This window comes from Stylophora pistillata, chromosome 6, assembly GCF_964205215.1.
Source record: "Stylophora pistillata chromosome 6, jaStyPist1.2, whole genome shotgun sequence".
Classification (NCBI taxonomy): Eukaryota; Metazoa; Cnidaria; class Anthozoa; order Scleractinia; family Pocilloporidae; genus Stylophora; species Stylophora pistillata.
In genome coordinates, this window is record NC_142524.1 from 30,663,400 (window position 1) to 30,688,157 (window position 24,758).

The 24,758-nt window shown below is 36.7% G+C and overlaps 4 protein-coding genes and 1 non-coding gene across 5 annotated transcripts; 2 read left to right on the forward strand and 3 right to left on the reverse strand.

Moving 5' to 3' along the window:
- The first annotated feature begins 267 nt into the window (after window positions 1-267).
- Window positions 268-3,950, forward strand: LOC111336594 (uncharacterized). The gene has a single exon (XM_088762970.1). The coding sequence runs from the start codon at window positions 443-445 to the stop codon at window positions 2,537-2,539; it is 2,097 nt and encodes a 698-aa protein (XP_088619096.1). The 5' UTR covers window positions 268-442; the 3' UTR covers window positions 2,540-3,950.
- Window positions 3,951-5,777: 1,827 nt separating this feature from the next.
- On the reverse strand, window positions 5,778-15,703 carry LOC111336595 (tubulin--tyrosine ligase-like protein 12). The gene is made up of 3 exons (XM_088762969.1): window positions 14,593-15,703; window positions 12,126-13,095; window positions 5,778-11,218 (listed from the first exon to the last, which is right to left on the reverse strand). Exons 1-3 carry the CDS (start codon window positions 15,559-15,561, stop codon window positions 10,653-10,655), a joined length of 2,505 nt encoding a protein of 834 aa, XP_088619095.1. The 5' UTR covers window positions 15,562-15,703; the 3' UTR covers window positions 5,778-10,652.
- A 36-nt stretch (window positions 15,704-15,739) lies between these two features.
- LOC111336567 (E2F-associated phosphoprotein) lies at window positions 15,740-22,155 on the forward strand. The gene is made up of 5 exons (XM_022942686.2): window positions 15,740-15,882; window positions 18,100-18,236; window positions 18,980-19,270; window positions 20,729-20,882; window positions 21,826-22,155. The coding sequence occupies exons 1-5, from the start codon at window positions 15,794-15,796 to the stop codon at window positions 22,115-22,117; spliced, it is 963 nt and encodes a 320-aa protein (XP_022798421.1). The 5' UTR covers window positions 15,740-15,793; the 3' UTR covers window positions 22,118-22,155.
- Window positions 22,156-22,618: 463 nt separating this feature from the next.
- Window positions 22,619-24,655, reverse strand: LOC111336568 (uncharacterized). Its single transcript, XM_022942687.2, has 4 exons — window positions 24,428-24,655; window positions 24,136-24,196; window positions 23,908-24,011; window positions 22,619-23,686 (listed from the first exon to the last, which is right to left on the reverse strand). Exons 1-4 carry the CDS (start codon window positions 24,614-24,616, stop codon window positions 23,537-23,539), a joined length of 504 nt encoding a protein of 167 aa, XP_022798422.2. The 5' UTR covers window positions 24,617-24,655; the 3' UTR covers window positions 22,619-23,536.
- On the reverse strand, window positions 23,771-23,842 carry Trnam-cau (transfer RNA methionine (anticodon CAU)). The gene has a single exon. It is a non-coding gene; the product is annotated as a tRNA-Met (tRNA).
- Window positions 24,656-24,758: the final 103 nt, after the last annotated feature.

The following is a 24,758-nucleotide window of genomic DNA, read 5'->3' on the forward strand; positions in this document are numbered from 1 at the left end:
ACAGCTGATGACGTCACGTGATTATGTTTTGGTGCACTGATGATTGAGCTAGTAACTGTTACCAAGAAAGTGTAAGAAAAATTATTAGTTTGTTTTATTGAATCCCTCGAATGTAAAAGTGCTAGAAAACCTAAAAACTATTGTGAGCCACCTTAACATTACGCGTTATATTCAATTATATAGATGCCCATTCCCAGAGTTCTCTTGGGTTGATGACGCAAAAACGGCTGATTGGTCGGATTCGTATGACACATGAAAACTTGCCCAGGCGGGACTTGGCGGAAAACCGCAGAGAACAATTACGTACTTCATTTGTGTTGCGCCTGAGTTAATAAGTTTGTTTGTTAAGAAAAACAACATTTCCCTTAGAGGGAGAGGGAGAGGGATTTGAGAGAGGGATACTGCAATACCAGTCCTAATCTTTTTCTCTGATTTCTTCAAAATGTCTGCGAGTTCTTATTTCAATGTAGACTTTTCGCCCATTGATTGTTCAAGGTATCGAGAAATGCAGAATGACGAATGGAGTCCGCAAAGTCCAGAAAGCGACCCAGACCCGAGTTTCGATTCCGACGAAGAGAACCCCGAATCAAATATGACTTCAATTAGCTCTGATCATGACCCCAGCTCTGGATTAAGTTTCTCCGAATCACCTCTTCCACGTGCCAAAAACTCATCAATTTCACACCAGTCAACATCAAAAAGCCTTGTTTTGCAATCTCGAGGAAACAGAGTTCATTACGAGGGAAGTGAACGTACAAAATGGGTGAACAAATCTGTTGCCCTATCTAATTCACTTGTGATTGGAAAGCGTTCACGTGCCATAGGACTAAAAGATATCGATTTGACAAGAAACCTTGCAGCAAAACACATCCGAGAAGCTAAGGAGGCAAACAAAAGCCCTTCGAAGAAACACTTATTTAGCCCTCTGTCTAAACAAATGTCTTGCCCGACGTTTAGTACGCCCTTCGAATTCGTTGGACTATCTGACAGACATGGGGTGACTGGTAGAGGTGGTCCAACCGGTAAAGCTGGTCTAAATAGTTTTAGCCGGGGCTTGAATTTTGAACTAGTCTCGCAAACAAAATCACCTTTAGTTGGCAGTCCAGTGAAGGAGGTATCACTAGATTCAGGCACTAATTTTGTTAAACTATTTAGTTGTGTCAATGAGGAAGATGGTTGTAATGAGGAAGGCATTCCAAACAAGGAATCTGACCATGACTGGTGGGAAGGATGTAAGAGTACAAAAACTCCAGTTGCCACCCAAAGTAGCTATAAACTCTGTTTATCATTTGTGCCAAAAGTGGCAGAAGTAATTGATCTAACAGTTGATGATGAGCTGTCAGATGGTAAAGGAAGCAATAAAAACAGGATTTCAGAACATGATGGCATTGCTGAGAAAGCTGATGATGTTTCTGTGCAGAATACAATTCATCAAGGTTATCGGCTTGTCTCTAGAAATGCATCCACAGAGAGGCAAGCATTTTCTTTCAGTGATGATGAGGATAGTGATTCTGGCCCCAACTGTGGGTTGAAAAGTGACAAGGAATCTTCAGAAGAGTTGCTTTTACCTGATCCAGCTTCCCAGAGAGAGAGACATTCCTTGCAAGGCTTTGTGAAGATGGGAATGGTTTTCACTCTATGTGCACTGTTGCTCTCAGTATATCTGCATGTTAACCCTCATGGTTTTTGTCTGGATAGCGAGTTCACCAACAACATTTCTGGTATAGGGTTGGCACTCAAGTCAGAATTGTTTGGTCAACACATTGCTCAGAAGATTGTCACTGCAGCACTCAAAAATCACTTTGACTCCAAAATCACCAGGAAGCCACTTGTATTAGCATTTCATGGATGGACTGGAATTGGGAAGAACTTTGTTGGCAATATCATCATGGAACATTTTTTCAAGCACAAGACCAAAAGCCCATTTGTACACAAGTTTATCATTCCACTCCACTTCCCCCATCGATCAGAAGTAGAAATGTACAATCAACAGTTGTTGAAGTGGATCAGAGGGAATTTTTCACATTGTCAAAAAGGAGGTTTGTTTATATTTGATGAAATGGACAAAATTCACCTTGGCATGATGAATACAATCAAAGATGCTCTCTTGGATTACCGCGGCAAGAAAGGCGAGAGCGGCCATCAGAACATGGTCTTCATTTTCCTGTCCAATTCAGGTGGGGAAGCTATTAATCAGCATGTATTAAAGCACATCCTTGATGGAAAACTGAGAGAATCTCTAACCCTAAAGGAACTGGAAGTTATTTTTCATGACATTGCAAAGAAGATACCAAATATCTGGTTTGCAGACCTGCTGAAATTGGAAGTTATAGATTACCTAGTGCCATTCCTTCCTTTGGAACGAACACACTTGAAGCAATGTATCAGACGGGAACTTGCCAAGAAAGGGTACAATGTAAAAGAGTCTTTTGTTACAGAAATTGCTGATCAGATGGATTATTTCCCAGAAAGCCACCAGTTTTTTTCTGTATCTGGGTGTAAAAAAGTTTCATCCAGAGTTGACATGATTATGGAGTAAATGCTTTTTAGCTGTGCAAAGGGTCGTTTAGACATCAACACATATTCGTGCAGGGAGTGTTTTCAGTGATGAGAGGGGATAAAAGTGACAGAAATATTGTTCAAGTGGCACAGATGTGTTTAAAATGTGTTATTGTTGTACCCATTTGATCTAATTTTATTTTAGCAAAGATGCATTTTGCAGATTATTATGCCTGAAAGAAAAAAGAAAAAAAAAACACTTTTTTGGAAAATATTTTAGGCTAGAATTGCATCATTGAATAAAATCTCACATTCTGATTGGTTAACCAAGAGAGTTACTCAGTGTGGAATTGCGAGTTGAAAAGGAGGCTGAGTGATATTGTTTCACATCTATGTAAACATAACAACTATACATGTTTTCTTTTTTCCTCATTTTTTATTCAATTATGCAATTCAAGGAAAATCCATCACTTGACTTGTGAATTCCAAGTTAAATTGCACTTGAAAACCGATATAGCACTCATCGATTTGTGATTCGTGCAGCTTTCAAGTGCAATTTAATGGGGAATTCTCCTACAAGTAACGAATTTTCCTATAAAACTGTTTGCCAGTATATGTTTCTTTAAGTTGCACAGTCATTTAAGATTCAGAGAGAGAGAGAGTGATGTCAAAAATGTGCATATCTGTGAACAATGGTGATAATGTTAGAAGGATTTGGTTTTTTTTTTTTTTTTCAGAGAGGTTAGAAGATGCAGTTGTACTTTTAATTAAATAGGAAATTAGCCAGGCTCTGACTTTGCAAATCAAAACTTCTGTTTTAAGTCATTGATGTCATTCTCTTTCTTAATTCAACTCAACTGGAACATTTCTGGTAATGCAAACAATTTAAGCAAGAAATCCTAAAAGTGTCAGTCTTTTTGAAATACAGTCAGAGGAGCGTTATAATTCGCATGGTATTTTTGTTAATAAAATAAGATAGGAATGAAATGAGCATGTAAAAGAAGTTGGTGAGAGATTGAATTTGTGCTGACCCTCATTACTAACAATGACTCCTAAAGTCTGTTTGCTAAGGAAGTTTTCTATCTTGTTACTGCACATTCTCTTTTTAGTTACTGGTAGCAACCAGACTCAGGTTTTACATCAACAGAAGTTACCACCCACAAGCTGAGATAATATTGCCAGATAATGGCTTGATATCGCAAGAGTTAAAGTTACTTTGTAATGATTAGTGTGAGAAGGGCTAAAAATGGGATTACTTTCAGTCGGATTACAAAACCAACCAAGTCATATCTTTGCTTTTCCCTCTGTTATGACATTGTAGTGTGCAGGTTACATGAATTGAAGAATCTGAACATGCCAAGTTAAACATTAACAGTGTAACGTCCATCCAGAGTGACTAGTTGAAAGAAAGATTGTGATTGAACAGAGTAAATAAATAATTTAGCAATGGACATCCACTGGGTGGCTATTCTTGTCCACTGTTCCAGATCGAATTGGAATTTGGAATGTTGGTTTTTGTGTTAATTTTATTATACTTTTAGTATTACTTTTAAGAGGATGAGCCTTCGAGAGAATTGGTTTTAATTCTTTGTTTGAGGAAAATTGAATGTCTTCATGTAGGTTTCTGTTACTTGTCAAAAAACAAGTAACTTTGTAAATCAAAGTAAGCCTGGTCTTGTACATTCTTAAGGTTTTCTTGTGATTTAAATGACTTGTATTTCTGAAAAGTGGCAATCCATGACAAGATTTCTAATTATTGTCAAGGAGAAATCATTGAGAAACATGTTTGACTTTCTAAATTGAAAAAACAAGTAATAGGCCATTTTACAGTTGTGTGCTTAGTTGCCAAGCCTTTGATTCAGAGTGAGGCTAAAGATGACCTTGTTGTGATAGAGACCTTTATCTAGTTAGCATGATAACAAAGTAATTTACATTTGAAAGGCAGCAAGGTTTGTATCATAACAAGGTCATCTTTAGCCTCACTCCCATTCAAAGGCTTGGCAACCAAGCACACAACTGTAAAATGGACTATTAATTGGTGTATTTATAAAAGTAGGTAAAGCTTTCATTTCAATATCTAAGTCACTTCAAGGTCAATTTAAATAGCACTGTGGAGTCCTCATTTAATTATTTAATCACCCAACTTTTTATATTAACCTGTCTTTTTTATGAGTGAGTGACCTAGATTTCTGAGATGGGAGCCTTTGCGTACTTAGTGATTCTAGCTTGAGAAGAAACAGTGAATTTCCCTTTTCCATGCAGTCAAGTGGTGGGAATGAGTGAAAAGTAGGGTGTGAGAACAAATTGAAAGGCTGATTTTCTGTTGCTGGTTGACTGACTATTGATGCATGAAATTATCATATGAATCAATTGAAAACCAAACTAGGAAATACTAACTGCATAGAGTAATTAACAAGGGCCTGTCAACATTACCATTGCAACTGTTGCTGATAGGAAACCAATAGCAATGTGGCACATACAATTACGCGTTGACCATCAATTATAGAGATCAAGTGAAGCATGATATCTTTACCCCCTTCAGTGAACATTTAACAATTATTCCTCGAGCGTGCGTTGAATGAGATGATAGATAGCCAATGAGGTGCGTAGCACTGAGTTGGTTATAATCATCTCATATCCAACAAGCGCGAGTGGAATAATTGTTTTATTAAAAACGCCACCAAGAAATTATTATTTTGTGAGAAGAAACCGTGTTTTTAGCTCCCGTTTGATTTTAAGCTAACGCGTACGCTTACCATATTTGTAGATTATGGTATATTGGCTCATATACCATAATGGCTAAGCCGAAAAAAAGTCTTGAATTGCATTATCCAATGATCCAGTTTTTAATAAAGTCTAACAACTCTCTCCTGTGAAGAGGCAGTATTTAAAATTTGTATTTAATCAAGGGATTTTGTACTATAATGTCATCAAAGCTAAATTCGACTTGTTAAATATGCTAAATTAGAAAGAAAATTCAAAACTTTTGGACTTTGTTACGAGTTGAAATACCATGAAATGGGTTAGTATGTAGCCAATCACGCTATTTGGAAATCTTGATTTGCATTTCATACAGTTCTGTTTGATTACTTCAGTGGTATCAAACAACAAACGGACCATCCCAAGTCTATTAATGAGATAAACTTTATTTTCAAGTCTTGATAATATCTGTCATTTGTTTGCTAATCTCACTAGTGAGAGATTTCATCAACACTCAAAGATGAAGTTTGTATTTATCCAAGTCCTTGAAATATCCCTTACAAATACACTAACTCAAATTGACATTGACAAATACATCAGGTGTTCTTTATTCACATGCCAACTGTCAGAGGAATACAAGTGGTAAGGATGTGAAGGTAGCAATTACCACACACAACATTGCTAAGCTAGGCATTTAATTATTTACAATAATTAGCTGATAAAGTACAACAAGGTCAAACACACCCACATAGTTCTGCTAATGGCCAGATTTTCTTAAGATTCAATCTGCTGCATCTCCATTGCCAATAAAGTTTGAAATCTATTAACATTAAGCCAGTTATTTAAACAAAGTCAAGCCCTTGTCTAACAAAACCATGTTCAAAACTATCTTGAATTTGGCTGAATCTCTTTGATATGAACATTTGTTTTTGTAAACAGGGTCAGGAGTTGAAAACCCTCTTATAGAGAGAGTAGGTAAGGCCCACTGCTTGCATAAAACTATGGTTTGGGTTAGACCTTGTGTAAATAACTGGCCCATTGAGTTTGACTTGAAAACATATCAAATTGAAAGCTCGGTTCTCTTAAGTTTTGTTATTTCAAATAAAAATCCTCCACTGAAAAGCAGAAATAAGACAAAATTTTAATGGTGGCTGCCTTGGAAGTTGTCTTAAATTCAATTATGCCAATGGCTAACAGATTCAAATTAATATCAAGGGGGTATATTTGACCAGTTTTAATATTCTAAGACCCTTTATGGAACTGCTGCCAATAAGTTGGAAAACTGTCCTATTCATTTCTGTATTTTTACAACTGACTGTGAAATCTACAGAACATTCTGAGTCTTTTCCTGCCAACTGGTCATCTATGAAAATAATCAGGCACAACAGAGATGATTTTGACCCTTGCAAATACAGTTCTTGTAATTATGGAACTCTGCATGCACTAATATTTCCAAGATGATACCAGACTAAAGAATCATTTACGTGACAAAGGAATCCATGACAAAGGAATGCCCTTGTCTCAAAAGGTGTTGATTCTCCAAAAAGTTCACAAAATATTCCTCCAAAACCTGCATAAGACCCTACTAGAGATGTATTGTTTGAAATAAGAATGACCTTAAAAAGTAGCAGCTCCAACAAAGGGCTAATTTAACAATTCAACTCATTTTGACACCCCACAAATTGCAAACTAGATTAGCTGTCGGTACCACAATTGAACCACAACTCCACTTTAAACCTATACATAAACTTTAAGCTATTAACAAAACAAAAATGAATTGCTACCTCACATTATGGAAAGGCAATAACAGTTGCATCTCCTTGGGAAAATTATCTACACTTCATCAATTTTCCCACACACACAAAACTTAAAAAAATTACAGTTAAATAGTACTTATATGGCTAACTTACGTTCGTCTAAGAGAAGGGGTCTAAGAAATTAATGTACATTTAACTGTATGATCCTAGGGGTTACATAAAGCTACACAGAGATGGTTTGCCTGCTACAGTCAACATACAGTATTTAAAACACATCGAGTTCTTGTTAAAACTTACTTAAGTTCATTTTCATGCAATTCGCAGCTGTTACCTAATAAAGTATTTTTTGGCAGGCAGTATTACCTTCGACTTGAATAACCACTAACAAGTTATCAATTGTTTTTGTAAACATAACAACAACAATGGTAGACATAGTAGGAACCAGCCAGAAGGGCTTCAAGTGAAGAAAATTTGCAAATGACCATCTGGAAAAACTTAGACTAAAAATTTCGGGATGTACAAACCAAAATATAGTGGTTCTCCTTTCACATCAAGTTATCAGTATTTTAATTAAAAAAAAAAAAAGTAGGAAATTGGTTTAAGTACAGTAACAGCAGAATTTTCTGTGTCTGAATAAAAAGAAAAACAGCTCTGATCAGAAAAATAAAGCACAATAATCCAGTGTATTTTCAACAATCAAACAGTGTCTAATGATAAGAAAATTTAAGAGACTATTCAAACACTCTTCCCTACTACAATGTAAAATCTAGGTTGTAACATTTTATCAATTTTGCACTCTGTTCAAACTATATTTTTGACCTTTTTAAGACACATCTGATGTCAGTGGGAACATTGTCACTGCTGGAAAAATCTTAGTTTGTGTTTTCGCATTTTGCCTCATATTAATAAGATGTTTCGAGTTTGTGTTTAATATCTCGCAAAGTTTGTAATGCTATTCCTGTCATGTTCCTGTTGGATGTTTAAACTTGCCTAAGACAATATTTTCCAAGGCTGTGATGTATGGAGCATGCAAAAAGCTAATCAAGTGTTTTTTGACAATGGCACAGACTTAGGGCAGAACTAGAGCCTTTAAATTCACAAACAAATGTTCAAATTATAAAGGTGTTCTATGCAGTTTTGCATTATACAAACATCACTTTTCCAATAAAACTAGAGCGTTTTTATCTCTTGTATGGCAAATGTCAAATCATCAAGCAGCCATATATTTCATCAACACTCTCTCTTTTCTTGCTGGTCAGTTTGAAAACAGGGGTGCAAAAGAAAATAAGTAACAAGCAACTATCTTTTGAGCCCCCCTATAAACGTCTCTCTTGTGTTCCATTCAACTCCAGTCATGTTTATATTAGAGCTCAATTTCCATTAGGGATACACTTTGTGAATTGTAAGCATTCTGGACTAATCCATCTAAGAAATACACCTTGTAATAAGGCAGGAAGACTGCCTAATTTGCAAAAAGAAAATGAACGAAAGAAAAGAAAGTAAAAAAAAATTCAAAAAAATGCACAACTGATTTAAATCTTGTAAGAACATAACAAAACAAGTGGGAATAAAAAGTTTTTAATCATCAGTGACCCAAAACTATGTGTAATAATCATGCACTTACCAAATAATCATCAGTGACCAGGGGTTTCAAAATGTTTTGAAGTAGGCGGCCAACTCTGGAAAAGTAGGCAGCTTTGAAGTAGGCGAGATTGTTTGTCACGAGCGGACTGTTATGACCAGAGTACCTGGCGACATACAATCAAGTGGCCAGCCGAACTCCGGCGGTCGCTGGCTTGTTTTGAAACCACTGGGTGACCCAAAACTATGAGTAATAATCATGCACCTACAGACACTATAATCTCCAATTATTCAACAGATGTATCTTTTCTACTCTGTTTTCATCATACACAAATACACCTATGCATATTTTTAATCAAATGCCCATTGAATCATAAAAAAAGAAATTGAGATGGTCATTGCCACAATATCACAAAACTGATCATATTTTTACACCAAAATTTCTAACAAATCAGGTTACCATTAGACTAAACTTTCAATTGCAATAATAGCCTAGCATTCTCATCAATTTGTATCACACTTTTGTAAATAAACACTCAACATAAAATAAAATTCTTCTTTCAAACATATATTATAAAATTAGTGAATGCATTTCCTGACGTTAAAGCTGTATGTGAAAAACGTATCGTAAATATACTCAATATGTTGAATCATAAGTTAAATGATTATCCCATCATGACACCTAACATTTTAATTGGTGTGTGCAATGGTGAGTAATCGCGCAATGTAAATATATTCTACAACATGAATGAATTATGAACGGGTGTTAAATTTCTACCGCAAAAAGTTTTCTACAGAGTATTTAATGGTTGCAATTTGCATGTGTATGAAGAAAAAGAACAGGACTGACTTTCAAATTTCTAAAAATAACTGAGGGGAGGATCCACAAATGGACTTCACCCCTTTTTTCTGCAACAACTTAAGCTTCCTTTGAATCAAGTACAGAGAATATTATTACTGATTTTGGGGTGGAAAGGATTAAAACTTGGAACTACTACAGTAAGGTATTAAGTACTTCCTGGATAGAATGTAGTTGATGTATTGTATCAAGCTTTTAAACGCCTGCTGTCTTAACAACCTGAATGTCCCTATACATGTATCTTGCTTTTCTCACTAGCTCATAAATCTGTTCCACTGTGAGTTTCATATTTTGCATAGAGTACTGAACTCAAAAAAAAAAAAAAAAAAAAAAAATCTGAAGGTTATCTGCACACTATGATCCATAACGGGATGTTTAAGATTTCCAAAATGGAATCTCCAGAGAAAAGTTCAAACAGCTGTCTAAGAGTTGTCCCATACATCAACCAATCCTGTATTTTCTACGACACTGATCATGCTATGACTTCCTATGTAGAAGCTCTTCATCAAACGATAAAACCAAAACAAGCTGTTTGAAAATTGAACCAGACCACTGCACACAATCTTACAACTGACGAATCGATGCATTGGATAGTAATCAATTTTTATACTTCTGTGGTGAATTTCCTTAGGCAAGTTTCATTTTAACCCTTTTTATCTAAGAGTGACTAGCATCTAATTTCTCCTTACAATATCAATCTTAAATTACACATCAAAATTGTGTGAGTTGAGGAAATGATCACCAACTGGAGCTCTTGATTGTTAACCAAATTCTCCTTGTCAAAACATTAGGACATGTAAAGAGAACAGTATGGAGAATATGCAGACTGATGTTAGGGTGTCAAGGGTTAATTACCATATAGGAAGATGAAGAGTTGACCATACAAAAGCTATTTACCATCATTGTAAGTAATTGTATAAATGAACATTTTTCTTCTAACTTTTTTCACCAAAAATCACCCTCAAATCAGGATGTTTCCTTCAGTTTCCTTGCCGTGTGATCCTGACATTACTTTTTTAAGTCTCCTAAGACAGATCATATCTAAATCACATCATCCATAAGAAGTCTATGATACAGCAAAATACTTTTCCTAAATGTAAATCCAAAAAAATCCTTGCTTGCACAGAACATCTAAGATACTATGTACAAATTTCTTGATCACTTGATATTATTTACAGACATGTACACACTAATCAAGAGCATAATTGGATGGATACCTTAAAAACTTTGAAAAACTGCATCTCAGGGAAAAAACTTCAGCCTTCTTTCACGGAAATCTGGCTGATGTTTGCACTCTCTAAACACTCCCCATTCTGTCCAAATGCTGTGATCAAAACATCAGCAAAACATTTTTGGCTGTCAAACTTTGGCGTAGGGTTGATGCCAATGATCAAAGGCTCAAAGGTGTCTTTCAGCAGTACATCTACGCCATACACAGCACAGAGTTTTCTTCCGCTTCGTCCTTGAAAGGCTGAAAGACTTGGTGCCACAGCATAAAAGAGCTTTGCTATGCTTTCTTGAATCTTGGACTGGATTGCATCCCATGTGATCTGCTTCTTTGTCAAGTAGTTAGAGCTTAAGTGTTTTAAGAACTCCTCATGAGTCACTTTGTGGTTTACTGTCCCATTCTTTTTTGTGCCACCACACAAAAGTCCTGAAGATTCATACTCGTCCAAAAAGACATTTGGGTCATGCTCTTTCTCAGCCACCTTAACATGAGGTGTGTTGTGTATCAACAGTTGCAAGGGTTTCAGAGATTTCACCGTGACTGAATACTGGAGACAGACGCGCCTCTTCCTGTGGAAAACTGTCTCAAAGCAATCTGAAATGGCAAACAAAAGACAACTATTGACACAATCATACTCAGTACTCTTAATAGAATATTTCTGGTGAGAAATAATCTTAACTTGGATTGAGACAAACACTGTTTCACAACCAGAAATTATAAAACAAAGTTTCCAATTTGTATCAAGATTGAAAAAAAAAAAAAAAAACAATATAGAATAACAAAATTGGTTTGTTGGAAACACATGATAGCTGACACCAAGACTCTGCATCAGTTACTGCTGTTTGTTTTTGAGTTGGCTTGATTCATTGAGGTGAGTTCCCAAGCAATACACTTTCCTAAGGAAAAACCTGGTTACACTTTGAACTAATAGTGGATAAAAAACTCTTCGATGAAGTGGGATACCATAACAAAGATGATTTTTCTTTGGTCCTGTAACAATATTGGGACAAAATAAAATTTGCAAGTCCCTCTGATAAAATGAACCTCTGACCTTTCGATTCTGTGCTCTGTTACTCTAACACTGACCCACAGAGAGACGGGGGGGGGGGAGGCTCCACCAGTGATAGGCTCATCACATTGATCAGAACCTGCCCCTGCCATTGCTAACTATTGTATTTCCTTTTTTTTTTTACAAAACTGTCCTTTTTATTCATTTATTACTTTAATTATTTACTTTTTAATATAGGGTAGTGCCTTGCATGGACCTTGCATCCCGTTCGCACCCCCCCTTTTGGGTCTTGGTAATATTGTACTAAGTGCTATTGTTGTGTGGTCTTTCTTTCTTTTTTTTTTTTTTAATTTATTTATTTTTTACAAGTCAAACCCAATAAAGTTGTTGAAATAAACATTAGTAAGTAGGATAACAAAAGAAAGGGGATAGATTTTGAGCTTGTTAATGAAACAATGAAAGACGTTTAAAGCCATGTGTCTGAGTACTTACACGGAGAGGCTACCAACTGTCCCATCTCTGCGCACCTGATTATCCGGCGCAGATCACTGGTCACAATGGGCGGTATGCTGAGAGTGCTTGGATCTGCAGCTCTTAAAATCCAGTAGCTGGCTATGCCACGGGTGTAATGATCAGCACACAAAGCTGACAAGTGCTGCGACAGGTCGTAAGAAACTGAGAACCAAGGTACGTTACCCCAAACCTGTTGGACTTGCTTAGAAAGCAGATGACGATGAAGTAGGTGTTCTTCTCTGGCCAATCGGTTCACTCTTATTTCAGAACCAATCTTCTTACCCAAAGTATTCCATTTCTCAAGCCAGACCGCTTCAGCTTCTGGCATGGATTCTACAAGTGTGCACCCTAAATCTCTTAGAACTGGCCTCTTCTCCTTCCCATTTGCTTCCACAAAGAATTTCAGGTTCAGTTTTTTACCCTTTACTTGTACACAGTTCTGACTTGTTGCAGGTGTTTCTAAAGAGCTTACATTGATCAAAAATTTGTTTTCTTTGGCTGCTAGAGGAAACTTTGCAAGTTCAGCCACAAATGCTATTGGAACACTCTCCGGCAAGGTAGGACTGAAAGCTAAAAGGCGTCCTTCCTTTTGCAGATTTGTTTCTGTTGCACTCAGGGCAGGACAAAAATTTCTGCTGCACACTTCACCTTTGTTTAAATCTTTAATAGGCCAAAGAAGGGAGTAGAAGACTCCAGTTGAAGAACAAGCAAAAGGTGAACATTTAACATTAGGTTGAGTGTTATGGACAATGGCTGATCCAAATTCATCCATGATGTACCAGACAGGCTTGCGTTTATCACCGTCTGGTGTCGCTACCTGATACGTTTGGTTGAAATACCACATATTGTTCAAGACACTGCTTAGTTCAAAGTCATTTTTTTGATCCTTCTCCCTTGCTTGATCAGAAATTTCTTTTTCTGTTAAATGTTTTTCTCCTCTAATCAATACCTAAAATTGGGGAGAAAAAAACAAAAAGGTTTAGGGGGAGAAGTTTTAAAAAGAGAAACATTGAGGGGACAAGATTTAGCAGATAATTCTATCACTTATTAATTAAATATGTCTGGTTCTGAGAAACCTTAAGAGTACTTGTGCTTGAACATGACTCTCAAGAGTGTTTTTTGAATGTGACACCTCAAAAGCATAGATATATTGGCATCATTCTCTCTGATTTCTTTCTAAGAAGTGATTAATGACTTCAGTAATGTGAAACCTTTGATGTACTTGTACATCAACATCATCTTCAATATCTTCTGTCCAAGAAGAGATTAACCAATATCTTCTCAAACACTATCAACAAATTTTAAAACAGATAAAACCCTGACATAATTCTGTACAAAGAAATGTATAGAAGTGACAGACAAAGAAGAGAACAATCGATCAGATGTCTGAAGTTAAATATTTAAAACAAATTTTACGTGTAAGTTATACCCTATCAGTGAATTGCCACTTGCCACAGTTGAATGATTTAGAAAAAAAAGGGAAAAATCTTTATCTATTGCTTTTAGGCTTTTGTTTCCTTTATAAATGGACTTTCACCTAACAATGATAAAATATGCTGTAGGGTGTTTTATGCAAAAAGCACTAACTGTTCTCAGTCAAATTTATTCTAAAATGGCTGCAATAGTGGCTTTTATCAGTATTCCAAACAAATGGAATGTAAAGGATTGGCAATATGTCAAACACTATGCTGTAACATGATCACTCAACCACTACAGGTAGCAAGATCTTTCATTAGCATCCCTATGAAGCAGATTTTGTTACTTTCGCCAGGGGCACCACAAAGAGACATTTTTAATTAGATTGTCAGCATCTGTACACCCCGAGAAATTACCAACTACAGGTGTGGCTTCAAGTGTGATTAAAAAAAAAAAAAACCTCACCTAAGTACACACTGGGATATTTATTTAACTGTATTTCAAGATGTTTGTATTGATATGAGAGCATGGGTGGAATTACTTCAAAAGTATTCAAAGAGCAATTATATTTTAGCAACCTAACCTTGCCATTCGGTATTTTTTTAACTGCAAAAGAACCAATATGACAGAATTCTGGTGAAGTACGGTCACTCAGAATTAGCCTGAAGATTGAAAAGCGAACCAAACTTTCCAGAAAAATGTGCAGAATGATGCAACAAATTGTATCGAAAATGCAAATATTGGATCGATTATAAAGAATAAGTTTACGCACTTGACTCTTGATGGCAAAGCCACTTAGAACGAAAACAGTAAATTTTCAGTTTGCGTTAATATTGGCCGTAATAGATAAAGTGTACTCCATCAAATTTGTACGACTTCAGGGATTTCACTGTAATTAGTTAATAAATACCTTACATCTTTGACACGATCGACGCGAGCGTCACTCTAAGGATTTTTGAACGACGACTTTGTCACGCTTGCTGAGAGCGAAAAAGTACTATTTACTCAAGATCAAATCTAACAAACTTACTGGCCACAACTCCGATTCTTCGTTCTCGGGTTTCTGAAGCGTCATGACCAAAACTCCAGGTGAATCAAATGTCCAAAATGACTCATCCGGGCATACATTGCCGTAAAACTCGCCATCGATGATAGGGGCATATCCTTTTAGGCCAAGAGTCCATCGCTTCGTAGCCAACTTGTTCACAACATCCCGCTTTTTTGCCGTTACTGGAATAGACACAAGGACGGTCATCGCGCCCTCCTCTTCTTCCGACCAACTGTACGAAGAGGTTGTGCCATAGCCAAAGCCCATAGACTCGGGGTACTCTTCCTTCTCTCTTTTGTATCGGGAATACATCTTTTCAATGTATTCCTCCGAAAGTAGCTTTGCTTTCTCCATTCCAACGCCGTGAAGAAAGCCAGTTTTGAATTCCTCGAAGGTCATAATTTTTGACCTGTTGGATTTCGACGACTTTTTAGTTTCATGAGAATCGTCCGTGATTTGACACAAAGCTTCAATTAGATCACCGTCGGTTGCCTCAAGGGCTTCCTTGGCTTTTTCTTCATTAATTCCACCGATTTGCGACAGAACCAGGGAGCTGTCTAACAGAGCTTCCCCGGTTGCCTCGTCGTCGGGGTTGTTTTCTTTGTGCCAAAGCATTTCCTTCACCCTTGTCAAAAGCTCCGGTGATTTTTCCAAAGATTTCTTCGCAGTCGCACCACCATCGCTAGACCAAGCGTGCTCGATGAGAAACACGTCGCCAAATTTTTCCAAAGCCCGTCTGGCGTGTAGAGACCAATGACCCAAAGTGACGAATTGTTCGTCTTTGTGCAGCTCAAAAGCCTCTGAGGCGTCGTAGCTTGGAATAGGCGCTAACTTTTTGTAAAGTCTTTCCCATAAGTGTTCCGGTAAACCGATTGATAGTAGCTGTGGTCGATGAAGAGCAAGGAAATCTTCCCAGCCAATGCACGTGGTCCTTGCAGAGTTCGACGCCATTTTCGCACCCTCCCAACAATTACTTCGAGGTCGTTTATTTCACACAGGACCGATCAATATTAGATTCTCAGTACTTGTAAATAAAGATTTCTATTGATAAATAGTACGAGAAAACTGATATGGATCACAGAAGTATTCGCCCCAGTCCCCACTGAGTCGAGATCGAAGACGAGATACCAAATGTGACTAGGTAAATGTTGTGGGTTTCTCCTTCGCTGCTGCAAAGAAAATCATGAATTTTCCCGAGAAAATTACGTTGAATGAGGAAGATCCTTATAATATTGGAGGCTATAGCAGCTCAGACGATGACAGAAACGAGAGGTACTTCAGTTAATCTCAGCTTTGCAAATACTCCCTCGGACTTCGATGAAATGTTTTTACAGCGTACAATCGATCGAAACTTTAACTCGATCGCCTGGTTTCTGTGTTATTTTCCGGTAGAAAACTAACAAAATCTTAACAAAGACGTGCGTCAATTGTTAAGAAAGATGCCGGTATTGTCGCCGTCTCGATTCTGCTCTGTAAAAATAGATATGTTCAGTCGCATTTTGTTTCCAAAAAATGTGCGAATGACGTAAAATGAAACGCCATGCGACCCTTAGTGACGATTTCCTGGTGAAGAAGGAATGACAAGGATTTTCACGGCTTATCCATCTGTCGTTTGGTTTAAGATTTATCCTTTTCTTGGTAGCAAATTCTACCTACAGTGCAAAATTTTGTGCGCATTCAGCTTCTGTGGTTATTTTTGCGAGTTACAATTTTTCCCTCCACAAGTGTAAGAAACAGAACTGACAGCTCAACAATAGCTAGAATAATGAAATCTAACTGCCTAAATGGATACAGAACCTTCGTCAATCATTGTTGACAGGTTTTGCTGATGTAAGTTGTCTGGCGGGAAAGAAACTTTTACTTAAAGAAAGAAATTTAACAAGAAGAATAAACTGAAAAATCACAAAATCTGGAGCTTTCTGCAGTTGATGCAATGCTCACAATTTGTTCTGATGGATATTTTACCTGTACTCTCGATCTGAATGGAGAATTTTCTCTTGAATTGTGGTTGTGATATCTCTGTCAGTATGTGGTTTAATAGCATGTGACTGAGAAATCTCCTTGTTGCCTGTCATACATACACACAAGTCACATACATACATACATACATACATACATTCAGGCATGCATGCATGCATGCATACATACATACATAACTTTATTTGATAACGCAGGTTAAAAGTTTACGCAACTTTACAGCTGATGTGGACCTGCCTAAAGTAATTAGTCTATAATTATATGAAATACAATTATGATACAATTTATAAGTTGAATAAATTAAGTAAACCATAAAATTTTAGTAATAGTGAAAATTTGGTTTCATGTTTTGTATAACATTACCTCCCTTTTCAAAATTAATATTCATGACATTTGCTTGGATTGTTTTAAGTCATATTTAAAAATAGATAAATTTGGAGAATCTTTAAGATTATCTGGTGGTGCATTTCATGCCACTGCAGATCTATGAGCAGAGGACCTACTACCCAGTTCGGTTTTGGGCCCATTAAGTACAACATTCAGGGATTTCCTTAGGTTATAGCTGTTAGGGTTCTTGGTCACCAAACAATTAATTTCCCGCAACCCTAAATTATAATAAGCATTATATGTGTTAGTTAAGATACGGAGCTTATATAAATACTCTAAAGGCATTGTCACCTTTTCTTAGCCCTCTTTTGTTTCAAAGGCAGAATTCTTCCCTATCTTATTTGTTTCTTATTATTACATTCAATCAACTCAATTATCCTCACCCTTAGTCCTGAGAAATATAAGCCCAACATATAAATAACAAACCTTTCCTAATCCTGAAGAATCCGCAGTGAAGGCCATGCTTACATTTTTGGATTTGGCAGCTTTTTTAAGTTGTTATTCTCAAAGGGTCACTTAATTTCTTGCAAATTATCTTGTTGCCATTATAATGAAATTGGGGCTAGTTTACTACAGAATCATAACAAGCTGATACAAAATTCTTTGTTTTGGAATTCTATTTCCAAGGAGGAGTGAGGGAATGGGAGTCAAGATTGTGTAACTTTTCTTCACAATGTATCAGATACCACCACCTATAATTTATTCTTTATCTTTAAGTCTGGATGCATGGAAGCATAACCTAACTTTGTGGTCTGGAATATATCACCAAACCTCTTGTCACCCAGTCCTAAATGTTCTCCCAGAAAAATGAATTGAAATTTGAAACTTATTTGACATGATTTCTAGTGTTCTGAAACATGTTAACTTTTTTTTCTCCCAGAAATTTATTCTTAATATTAATGTTCTCCCAGAAAAAGGAATTGAAATTTGAAACTCATTTGACATGCTTTCCAGTGTTCTGAAACATGTTAACTTTTTTTTAGCCAGGTGTTGATGTTATCAGTCCAGAAATACTTCTTTTCTGTCCTTGATCACTATTCAAAATGTAGCCAGTGCCTGACAGCCCTACCAGCTTTTAATGACAACCTGATCAATGTTTGATTGTAATTTTTTTTCCATTACCAGCTCTGGTGACGAGTTTCTTCCAGAGGGACTATTAAAAGATAAAAAGCAAGAAACAGAAGGCAGCAGCGAGGATGAGTTTGAAAAAGAAATGGATCTGGAGCTAGAAAGTGTGATGAAAAGTTATACAGAAGAACATGGTAATCAGTTTTGTTTAACTGACCCAGGATCTAATTGTTAATTCTCTCCTTTAGCTGTAGCACATTTTCTTATAAAATAGTTATGAGAATCTGTTGTTAGATCAAGATGACAGCTTGATAAGTTTGAGTATTCTCAATACCTGTTTGTTGAATAATGTGTGGATATTATATATAGGGAGAAGTTTCACGTTGATCTTCAATTATTGCTTTTGTGGGAATTCTACTGTCATTTCATATGTATAATGAGTCATTTTGTAAAACTCCAGAGGATAGTTTCAGTTAAATTTAAAAAAAGCAATTGTTCTCTGCCAGAGAGAGCAACACCTAGAAGAAGAAAAAAAAAAACAATAGAGGTTTTCCACAGCAGCCATGTTGGATGGTAGGAACAATGAAAATATTTTGCATAAGAAAGAAATTTTTTTCCCATGGGTAAAATAATCTATTGTTCCTGCCATCCAACATGGCTGCTGTGCAAACAAACAGAACCAAAAAAATCAAGGATAAATATGGTGGCAGAAGTGAGCACAGTCTGAAAATGATGAATGTGATTGATTCAGACTAAATTTTAACAAAAGATACCAATCATGTTGTAGATGTACTTCCTTTGCCTGAAAAACTTTGTTCTTGATTTATTGTAGCAGTCTGACTTTTGAGATGTTTAATATCAAAAGTGAATTTTTGTATTGCACAAGCTTAAATTAATATTTTCTTTTATTATTGAATGCAGATGTTTTCTTTTTCAGAGGACCAAGGTAGTCAGAATGAAAACATTACTCCAGGAAAAAGTGTTAATGATGCAACTTCAAGCAGTGACAACACTCGAAAGGGTGATGCTGGCGAAGACAACAGTACCATGTATTCTGAAGACTACTTCAGCTCAGGTTCGGACGATGAACACCAAGTTGGCGGACAGGCTTCAAAATCCAAGGAAAGAAGGAAAATTTTAACCAATGATGAACTGTTGTATGATCCAGATATGGATGACGAAGATGAACAATGGGTAATAAGACAAAGACGGGACCACAGGCAGAGAAGTATGATGACTAAACACATCTTAAATTTGATGAATGGTTAAGGTAGCAGTGTCCCGTGCCAGATTTCAAGTCAACTTCATTTTCAGTACCCTCCCCCTGGATCCGCCACTGTTCCAGTACTATTTTCTAGGTCTGGAAAGTCTTTGTTTCATTCTAATGAAGCAATAAGCAGTATTGCATTGCTACCACTTTTAAATGGGATGATCATTGTTGGGAGCTCCCCCCCCCCCCCCGCCCTTAACATCTCTTTAGGCTACCTAGTAACAGTTTTCTGGTACATGTACCTATGATTCTCTTTTTATCCAGTGACCTTTGAATCCTCTTCTCTTTCTATCCATGTTCATATCGGAGATCTTAGAATTTCCCCAACTGTATTATGCAGAATTCTCACACTAACCTTTGATGGCTTGTGAAGCCATTTGTTCTCTTCTAATTCAGAGGTGGAACCCATATTTACCAAAATGTAGTTATCTCCCTGTTGTAAACCCCTTTCACTTCCATGAGTGACCAATATCAGTACTATATTAAGTGCTGTGATATCAATATTAGTACTATATTAACTACTACATCAATATTAGCACTATATATAATATTAAGTACTATATCAATATTAGTACTATATTAAGTACTAATAACTTAATTTAATATTTATATTGCGCAAATTAACATGTGGATATGATCAAATGTGCATCATAACACTTTTCGGGGGACTTTGGCCGGACTGCATCAGTAGTTTATATAAACAGTCGAAGGAAACTTATTTGAAGATGCCCCCTCCAGCCAATTCCCAGTATACAGGCCAGACCACATCACAGTAATTTCGTGAGTGGGTTCTTTAACATCCCCTGCCTAACCAAATTAACTAATTAATTAATAGATGCAGAAGATGGGACCTACAGTTTATTCATCCTTATCCAAGAAGACTAGAATGTCTATCCATTTCTTGATATTATAGAAAGGTAGCGCATTCTCCTCAGTAATTTTAAGACCTCGAGTGTTGATCCGGCAGGGGCGCGAACCATCGACCTCGACCTCCCGCACAACAGTCCAGGGCTCTAACCAATTGAGCTTACTATATTAAGCCAACATGTGATGAGAATGAAGAAAATATCAATTAAAGAGTAACTGTTTCATTTAGCACCAAATTCTCAGAGCTCATTTTGTAAGAGGTGCATTAGAGTGAAAGGGTTACTTATACATTATACTACTGCATTACATCATGCAGACCCTACTGCTGTGGTGGAATTGCATTGACAGTCCTTGCCATGTGTATTTATTGTAAATGAACCAACTGATAAATAAGTTGAGTATTCTCATTACCTGTTTGCTGGATAAAGTGTGGATATTATAAGGAGAAGTTATGTCTTAATCACCTTTGGGAGTCAGATGTTTAAAGAAAGATTCATTTAGATGCCTTTAAGTGTAACCATGAAATGTTTTTATTCCAAACAATTGTAGTACAGCAAAGAAGCATGGAAGAAAATCAAGACGATTCTTCAGCAAATAGAAAGAAAACAAAAAAAACCAAACAGAATGTGGAGAAAGTTCCTTCAAGTGATGCTATATTGTCATGTCCAGCATGTATGACAACATTATGCATTGACTGTCAGAGGTAAGTTGTGGAGTTTTCAGTGGGACAAAAGTTTAATTCATTTAATCTCTTAGTTTGTAAGTTACATAATTTTTAAAAGGGGGTTTTGAGTCTGGTAAATTGTTCATATTTATTCTCCTGTACTGCAGTTAGGATTACCTTTATACTGTTGTCAGTGAGACGTGTCTCATTAACTGGGTCTAAACTCTGTAGTTCATGAACAGTTTCTTTTTCGGTTGATGTTGGAACAGTAAATTATGGTACTGTATCAAACATTTGAGACTTGGTTATGATTTTTTTCTTTCAACTGATAGAATTGTACTCTGTTTTTGAAGAGAAACCTTTGCATCATCACTGTTGATTTTGTTTTTATTAGTAACAAAATTCCTTTTTGTTTCTGATGCATGATGAAAAAAAAACATGAATTCTGCTGGTTAAACATCCATTTTTTTTTCTTTTTTTCAAAAATTCCTTCACTTTGAAAAAGGTTCATAGTAACCCCTGAGACAAGGGAACCTTTCAGTTGCTTTAACCCACTACACCCTAACATCAGTATGCATATTCTCCATACTGTTTGTTGTGGTTCGGGTAGAAACTAGGAGGCGTAGTCGAAGAATAAATGCACACTTTAATCGCGTACATGAGCCAATGTAGAAAGAAACTACAAATTGTATTGTGAGTATCGTTTATATACACCAGGGGGCCTGGGAACTAATAAGCAACCGCAAAACCGGAAACCGAGGCGATACTACGACACTGTTCTCTATACATTTCCCACAGTGCTGACTGGGAGAATCAAGGGTTTGTTTAGTTGTTGATCATTTCCATTATTCTCATGACCTTATTCAGGGGTAATGCTGTCAGGAGAAATTAGATGCTGATCACTCTTGGAGTTTAAGTGTTAATTTACGTGAGGTAGTTTTGGAAAGACTTACTATAGTTTGGAATCTTTTCTTCCTTGCAGACATGACATGTACAAAAACCAATACAGAGCTATGTTTGTAGTGAACTGTAAAGTTGTTGAAGATGAAGTACTAAGATATGAGCCATCTCAGCAACAAAAGCCAGGGAAAAAGCGAAAGAAACCACAGAAGGGAAAACTTGTTCAACTCACAAAGGACAACATGAGCTCTGCTGATAGCTCTTTGTCAGAACGTTATCACCCTGTGGCTTGTACAGAATGCAACACAGAAATAGCTGTATATGATAATGATGAGGTTTATCACTTTTTCAATGTTCTGGCAAGCCATGCTTGAGGATAGATGATAATAAATAATTTATTTTGTAAGCAGAACTTAGTTGTTGTCTACGTCGAAAGCAGATTGAGGTTAAGGGGGGGTTTACATGTAGAAAGATGCCTTTCACCTGCAATTTATGTCCTCCAAAGATTTCATTAGCAATTATTTTTACTTTTTGCCATACAATTCTTATGATTTCAGTATGGAGAATTTGTTAACAATAATCCCCAATTGTAATCGATATTTTTCTTGATTCTCACCACTTGTCTACTTGATTTTGTATTGATATTGCAAGGAGAAATTCTCTCTCTGCCACTCTTGGAAGTTTAAGGGTTTAAGTATGGGAATTGGGCTGAAGCATTGAAAATCGGTGAGAGGTATGCTGTTTTTTTCTAAACAAGCTCAGTCAAGTGCAATTTCTGGGGGAGATCTTAGTAAGGGTTGCTGAATTAAAGGTAGCCGCCAAGAACAATTTCTTGCAAGATGGGGCAGTTTCCTTGAAATAAAAGATTTATAGTGTTCTTTATCGTTGCTTTTCTTTTTAATTTAAATTTCTTAGAAACAGATATCCCTAAAAAATACTATACACCCTTGGAAATACAATGCGGTCAATCCCATCTTTATCAGTGCTTGTGTGTTCCTTTCTTAATTCTACAAATTAAATTTCAAGAAAACGTTTTCTCCACAAATCTCTCTTTTTTTGTTCTTTTTGGAAGATACATAGGCAACAGTTACACCTCAAGGAGTGGCCCCATAATACTGGTTGGCCGCTTTAGAAAGGTTCCAGAAAATAGGAATGACGCAAAAGGATAAAAATCACTGATTTACATGTAAATCAAAAACTCGCTCAAAAATACTACTAGCATTGACTTCAGGAAGAAGAAAAGGATTCAATTTTACTTGAAATGTTATTCTTAGTTTCTTTTGAGTGGTTCCTGTTTTAGTACTGCTCAATACAAGTGTAGGTCAATACAAACCGGCCGCTGGGCTCGGAGATTAATAGAGGTGAAAATCACAGTAATTATGTGGTAAAATTTTCGGGACTTCAATGACCCTATGTAAAGAAGAAGAGGAAAGAAATGCAACGGTGCCGTAAATGTACGTAGAAGCTTTGTCGTCACAGTACAGTTTGACGAAAACGGACAGAAGCATTTACCTTGGAACGTAAACTTAGATGATAAGTTTTCAAGCAACTGAAATATTAAGCCCTCGATTTTAAATCAGGAAAAATATCCTGACATCGTCTCTAAACTGTGATGAAATGATGGTTACGAACCGATTTGTTTGGGGTATCTGTGCGATCATGCTTTAAGCAAAACGTCTCCTACGCATTTCGTATCGTAACAAAATTTGATTTTAACCCGTCAAAGTTCTATATTATTTAAGCAAAACGTCTCCTACACATTTCGTATCGTAACAAAATTTGATTTCAACCCGTCAAAGTTCTATGTTATTCTTCCTTGTTGTAAGGTTGTCCTCATGGTTAGGCTCATGTCCCTCGACGTAACCAACTTTTGGATACTTTTCTAAGTATAGCTTCTTGAAGACCATATCTAGGCGATTGAGTTCAGCTTCCGATAGATCCTCCTTGTGGATAAAAATCAAAATAAAGAAGAAAGCGGGTAAGAAAACAAACACAAACCAATAAAAGTAAGGAAAAAAAATGACACTTAGCAGAGCGAGGTTTTGATCCTCGGACCTCTGGGTTATGGGCCCAGCACGCTTCCACTGCGCCACTCTGCTCCACAAGAATGTAAAGGGGAAAGTTAAACTAATTATATATATGTATGACGTCATTGTAACCTCACCAAATTATCATTGAGATCTTCCTCTGCCATGGACCATTTGGCTACAGCTCTAGATGCATCCTTGCCAGTGAACTTGTTGTACGATCCTCCAGGTCCATAAGCTTCTACTCATAGAGAAGAAAGAAGATATAAATGCGATAAAAGTGTGAGCCAACTTAGTCATCCACTGTCAAGTGATGAATCGAATAATAGGCAACAGTTATTAGAGAATACCGGGTTAAGTCTTACTTTTGGATTCAGAGACATCAAACACAACGCCTTTCATCGCTACATAGATGGGAAGTTCAGGCTGAAAGCAAAAAAAAAAATGATGAAGTAAACTTTACACAAATTAACCAAGGCGTAGATCATGCTCAGTCGATCGTTGGAAGTCAAAAGAAAGATTAGATATCAGATATGTCACGTAATCTTTAGGGGGATTTCAATAACCTTTTCAGATAACAACTGATGAATAACAAGCACATCGTTGAGATCAAAGGCATTCAAATTACCTGACTTAAAAGCATAAAACTTTTCTTACATTCTTTCCGTCGTATTGCGATAACTCCTCCTTCGTGAAAACTCTTGGCCCATCCAGACTCGCGTCGTTTCCCAATTCCTCAGAGAACGGCGAGTGAATTAAATCATCCTTAAGAGTGATATCTACTGCCGCTAAAGGAATAATAAGGCTCAACAAAAACAGGAGTTGAACAAGAAAAATTTGCTCCATTTTGTCAACGATAGCCGGAAAATTTACTCTTGCGTGACAAATTTACGGACGCACTTAGCATTTCGTCACGTGACCGGAAGTGAAGCTAAATCATTTTCCCGCCATTTTGCGTTTTGCCTCTGCCGCCGCTCGTCGCAAAGTT

Excerpts from the sequence above, each read along its gene's own strand:
- LOC111336594 (XM_088762970.1), top strand. The coding sequence starts at position 443 with ATGTCTGCGAGTTCTTATTTCAATGTAGACTTTTCGCCCATTGATTGT.
- LOC111336595 (XM_088762969.1), bottom strand. The coding sequence starts at position 15,561 with ATGGCGTCGAACTCTGCAAGGACCACGTGCATTGGCTGGGAAGATTTC. Across the intron at positions 13,096-14,592 it reads AAGAATCGGAGTTGTGGCCA|GTATTGATTAGAGGAGAAAA; the intron begins GTAAGTTTGTTA and ends CCCCAATTTTAG. Across the intron at positions 11,219-12,125 it reads ACAGTTGGTAGCCTCTCCGT|ATTGCTTTGAGACAGTTTTC; the intron begins GTAAGTACTCAG and ends TTGCCATTTCAG.
- LOC111336567 (XM_022942686.2), top strand. The coding sequence starts at position 15,794 with ATGAATTTTCCCGAGAAAATTACGTTGAATGAGGAAGATCCTTATAAT. Across the intron at positions 19,271-20,728 it reads ACGGGACCACAGGCAGAGAA|TACAGCAAAGAAGCATGGAA; the intron begins GTATGATGACTA and ends AAACAATTGTAG. Across the intron at positions 20,883-21,825 it reads TTATGCATTGACTGTCAGAG|ACATGACATGTACAAAAACC; the intron begins GTAAGTTGTGGA and ends TCTTCCTTGCAG.
- LOC111336568 (XM_022942687.2), bottom strand. The coding sequence starts at position 24,616 with ATGGAGCAAATTTTTCTTGTTCAACTCCTGTTTTTGTTGAGCCTTATT. Across the intron at positions 24,197-24,427 it reads CGCAATACGACGGAAAGAAT|CCTGAACTTCCCATCTATGT; the intron begins GTAAGAAAAGTT and ends TTTTGCTTTCAG. Across the intron at positions 23,687-23,907 it reads AAGATCTCAATGATAATTTG|GAGGATCTATCGGAAGCTGA; the intron begins GTGAGGTTACAA and ends TTTATCCACAAG.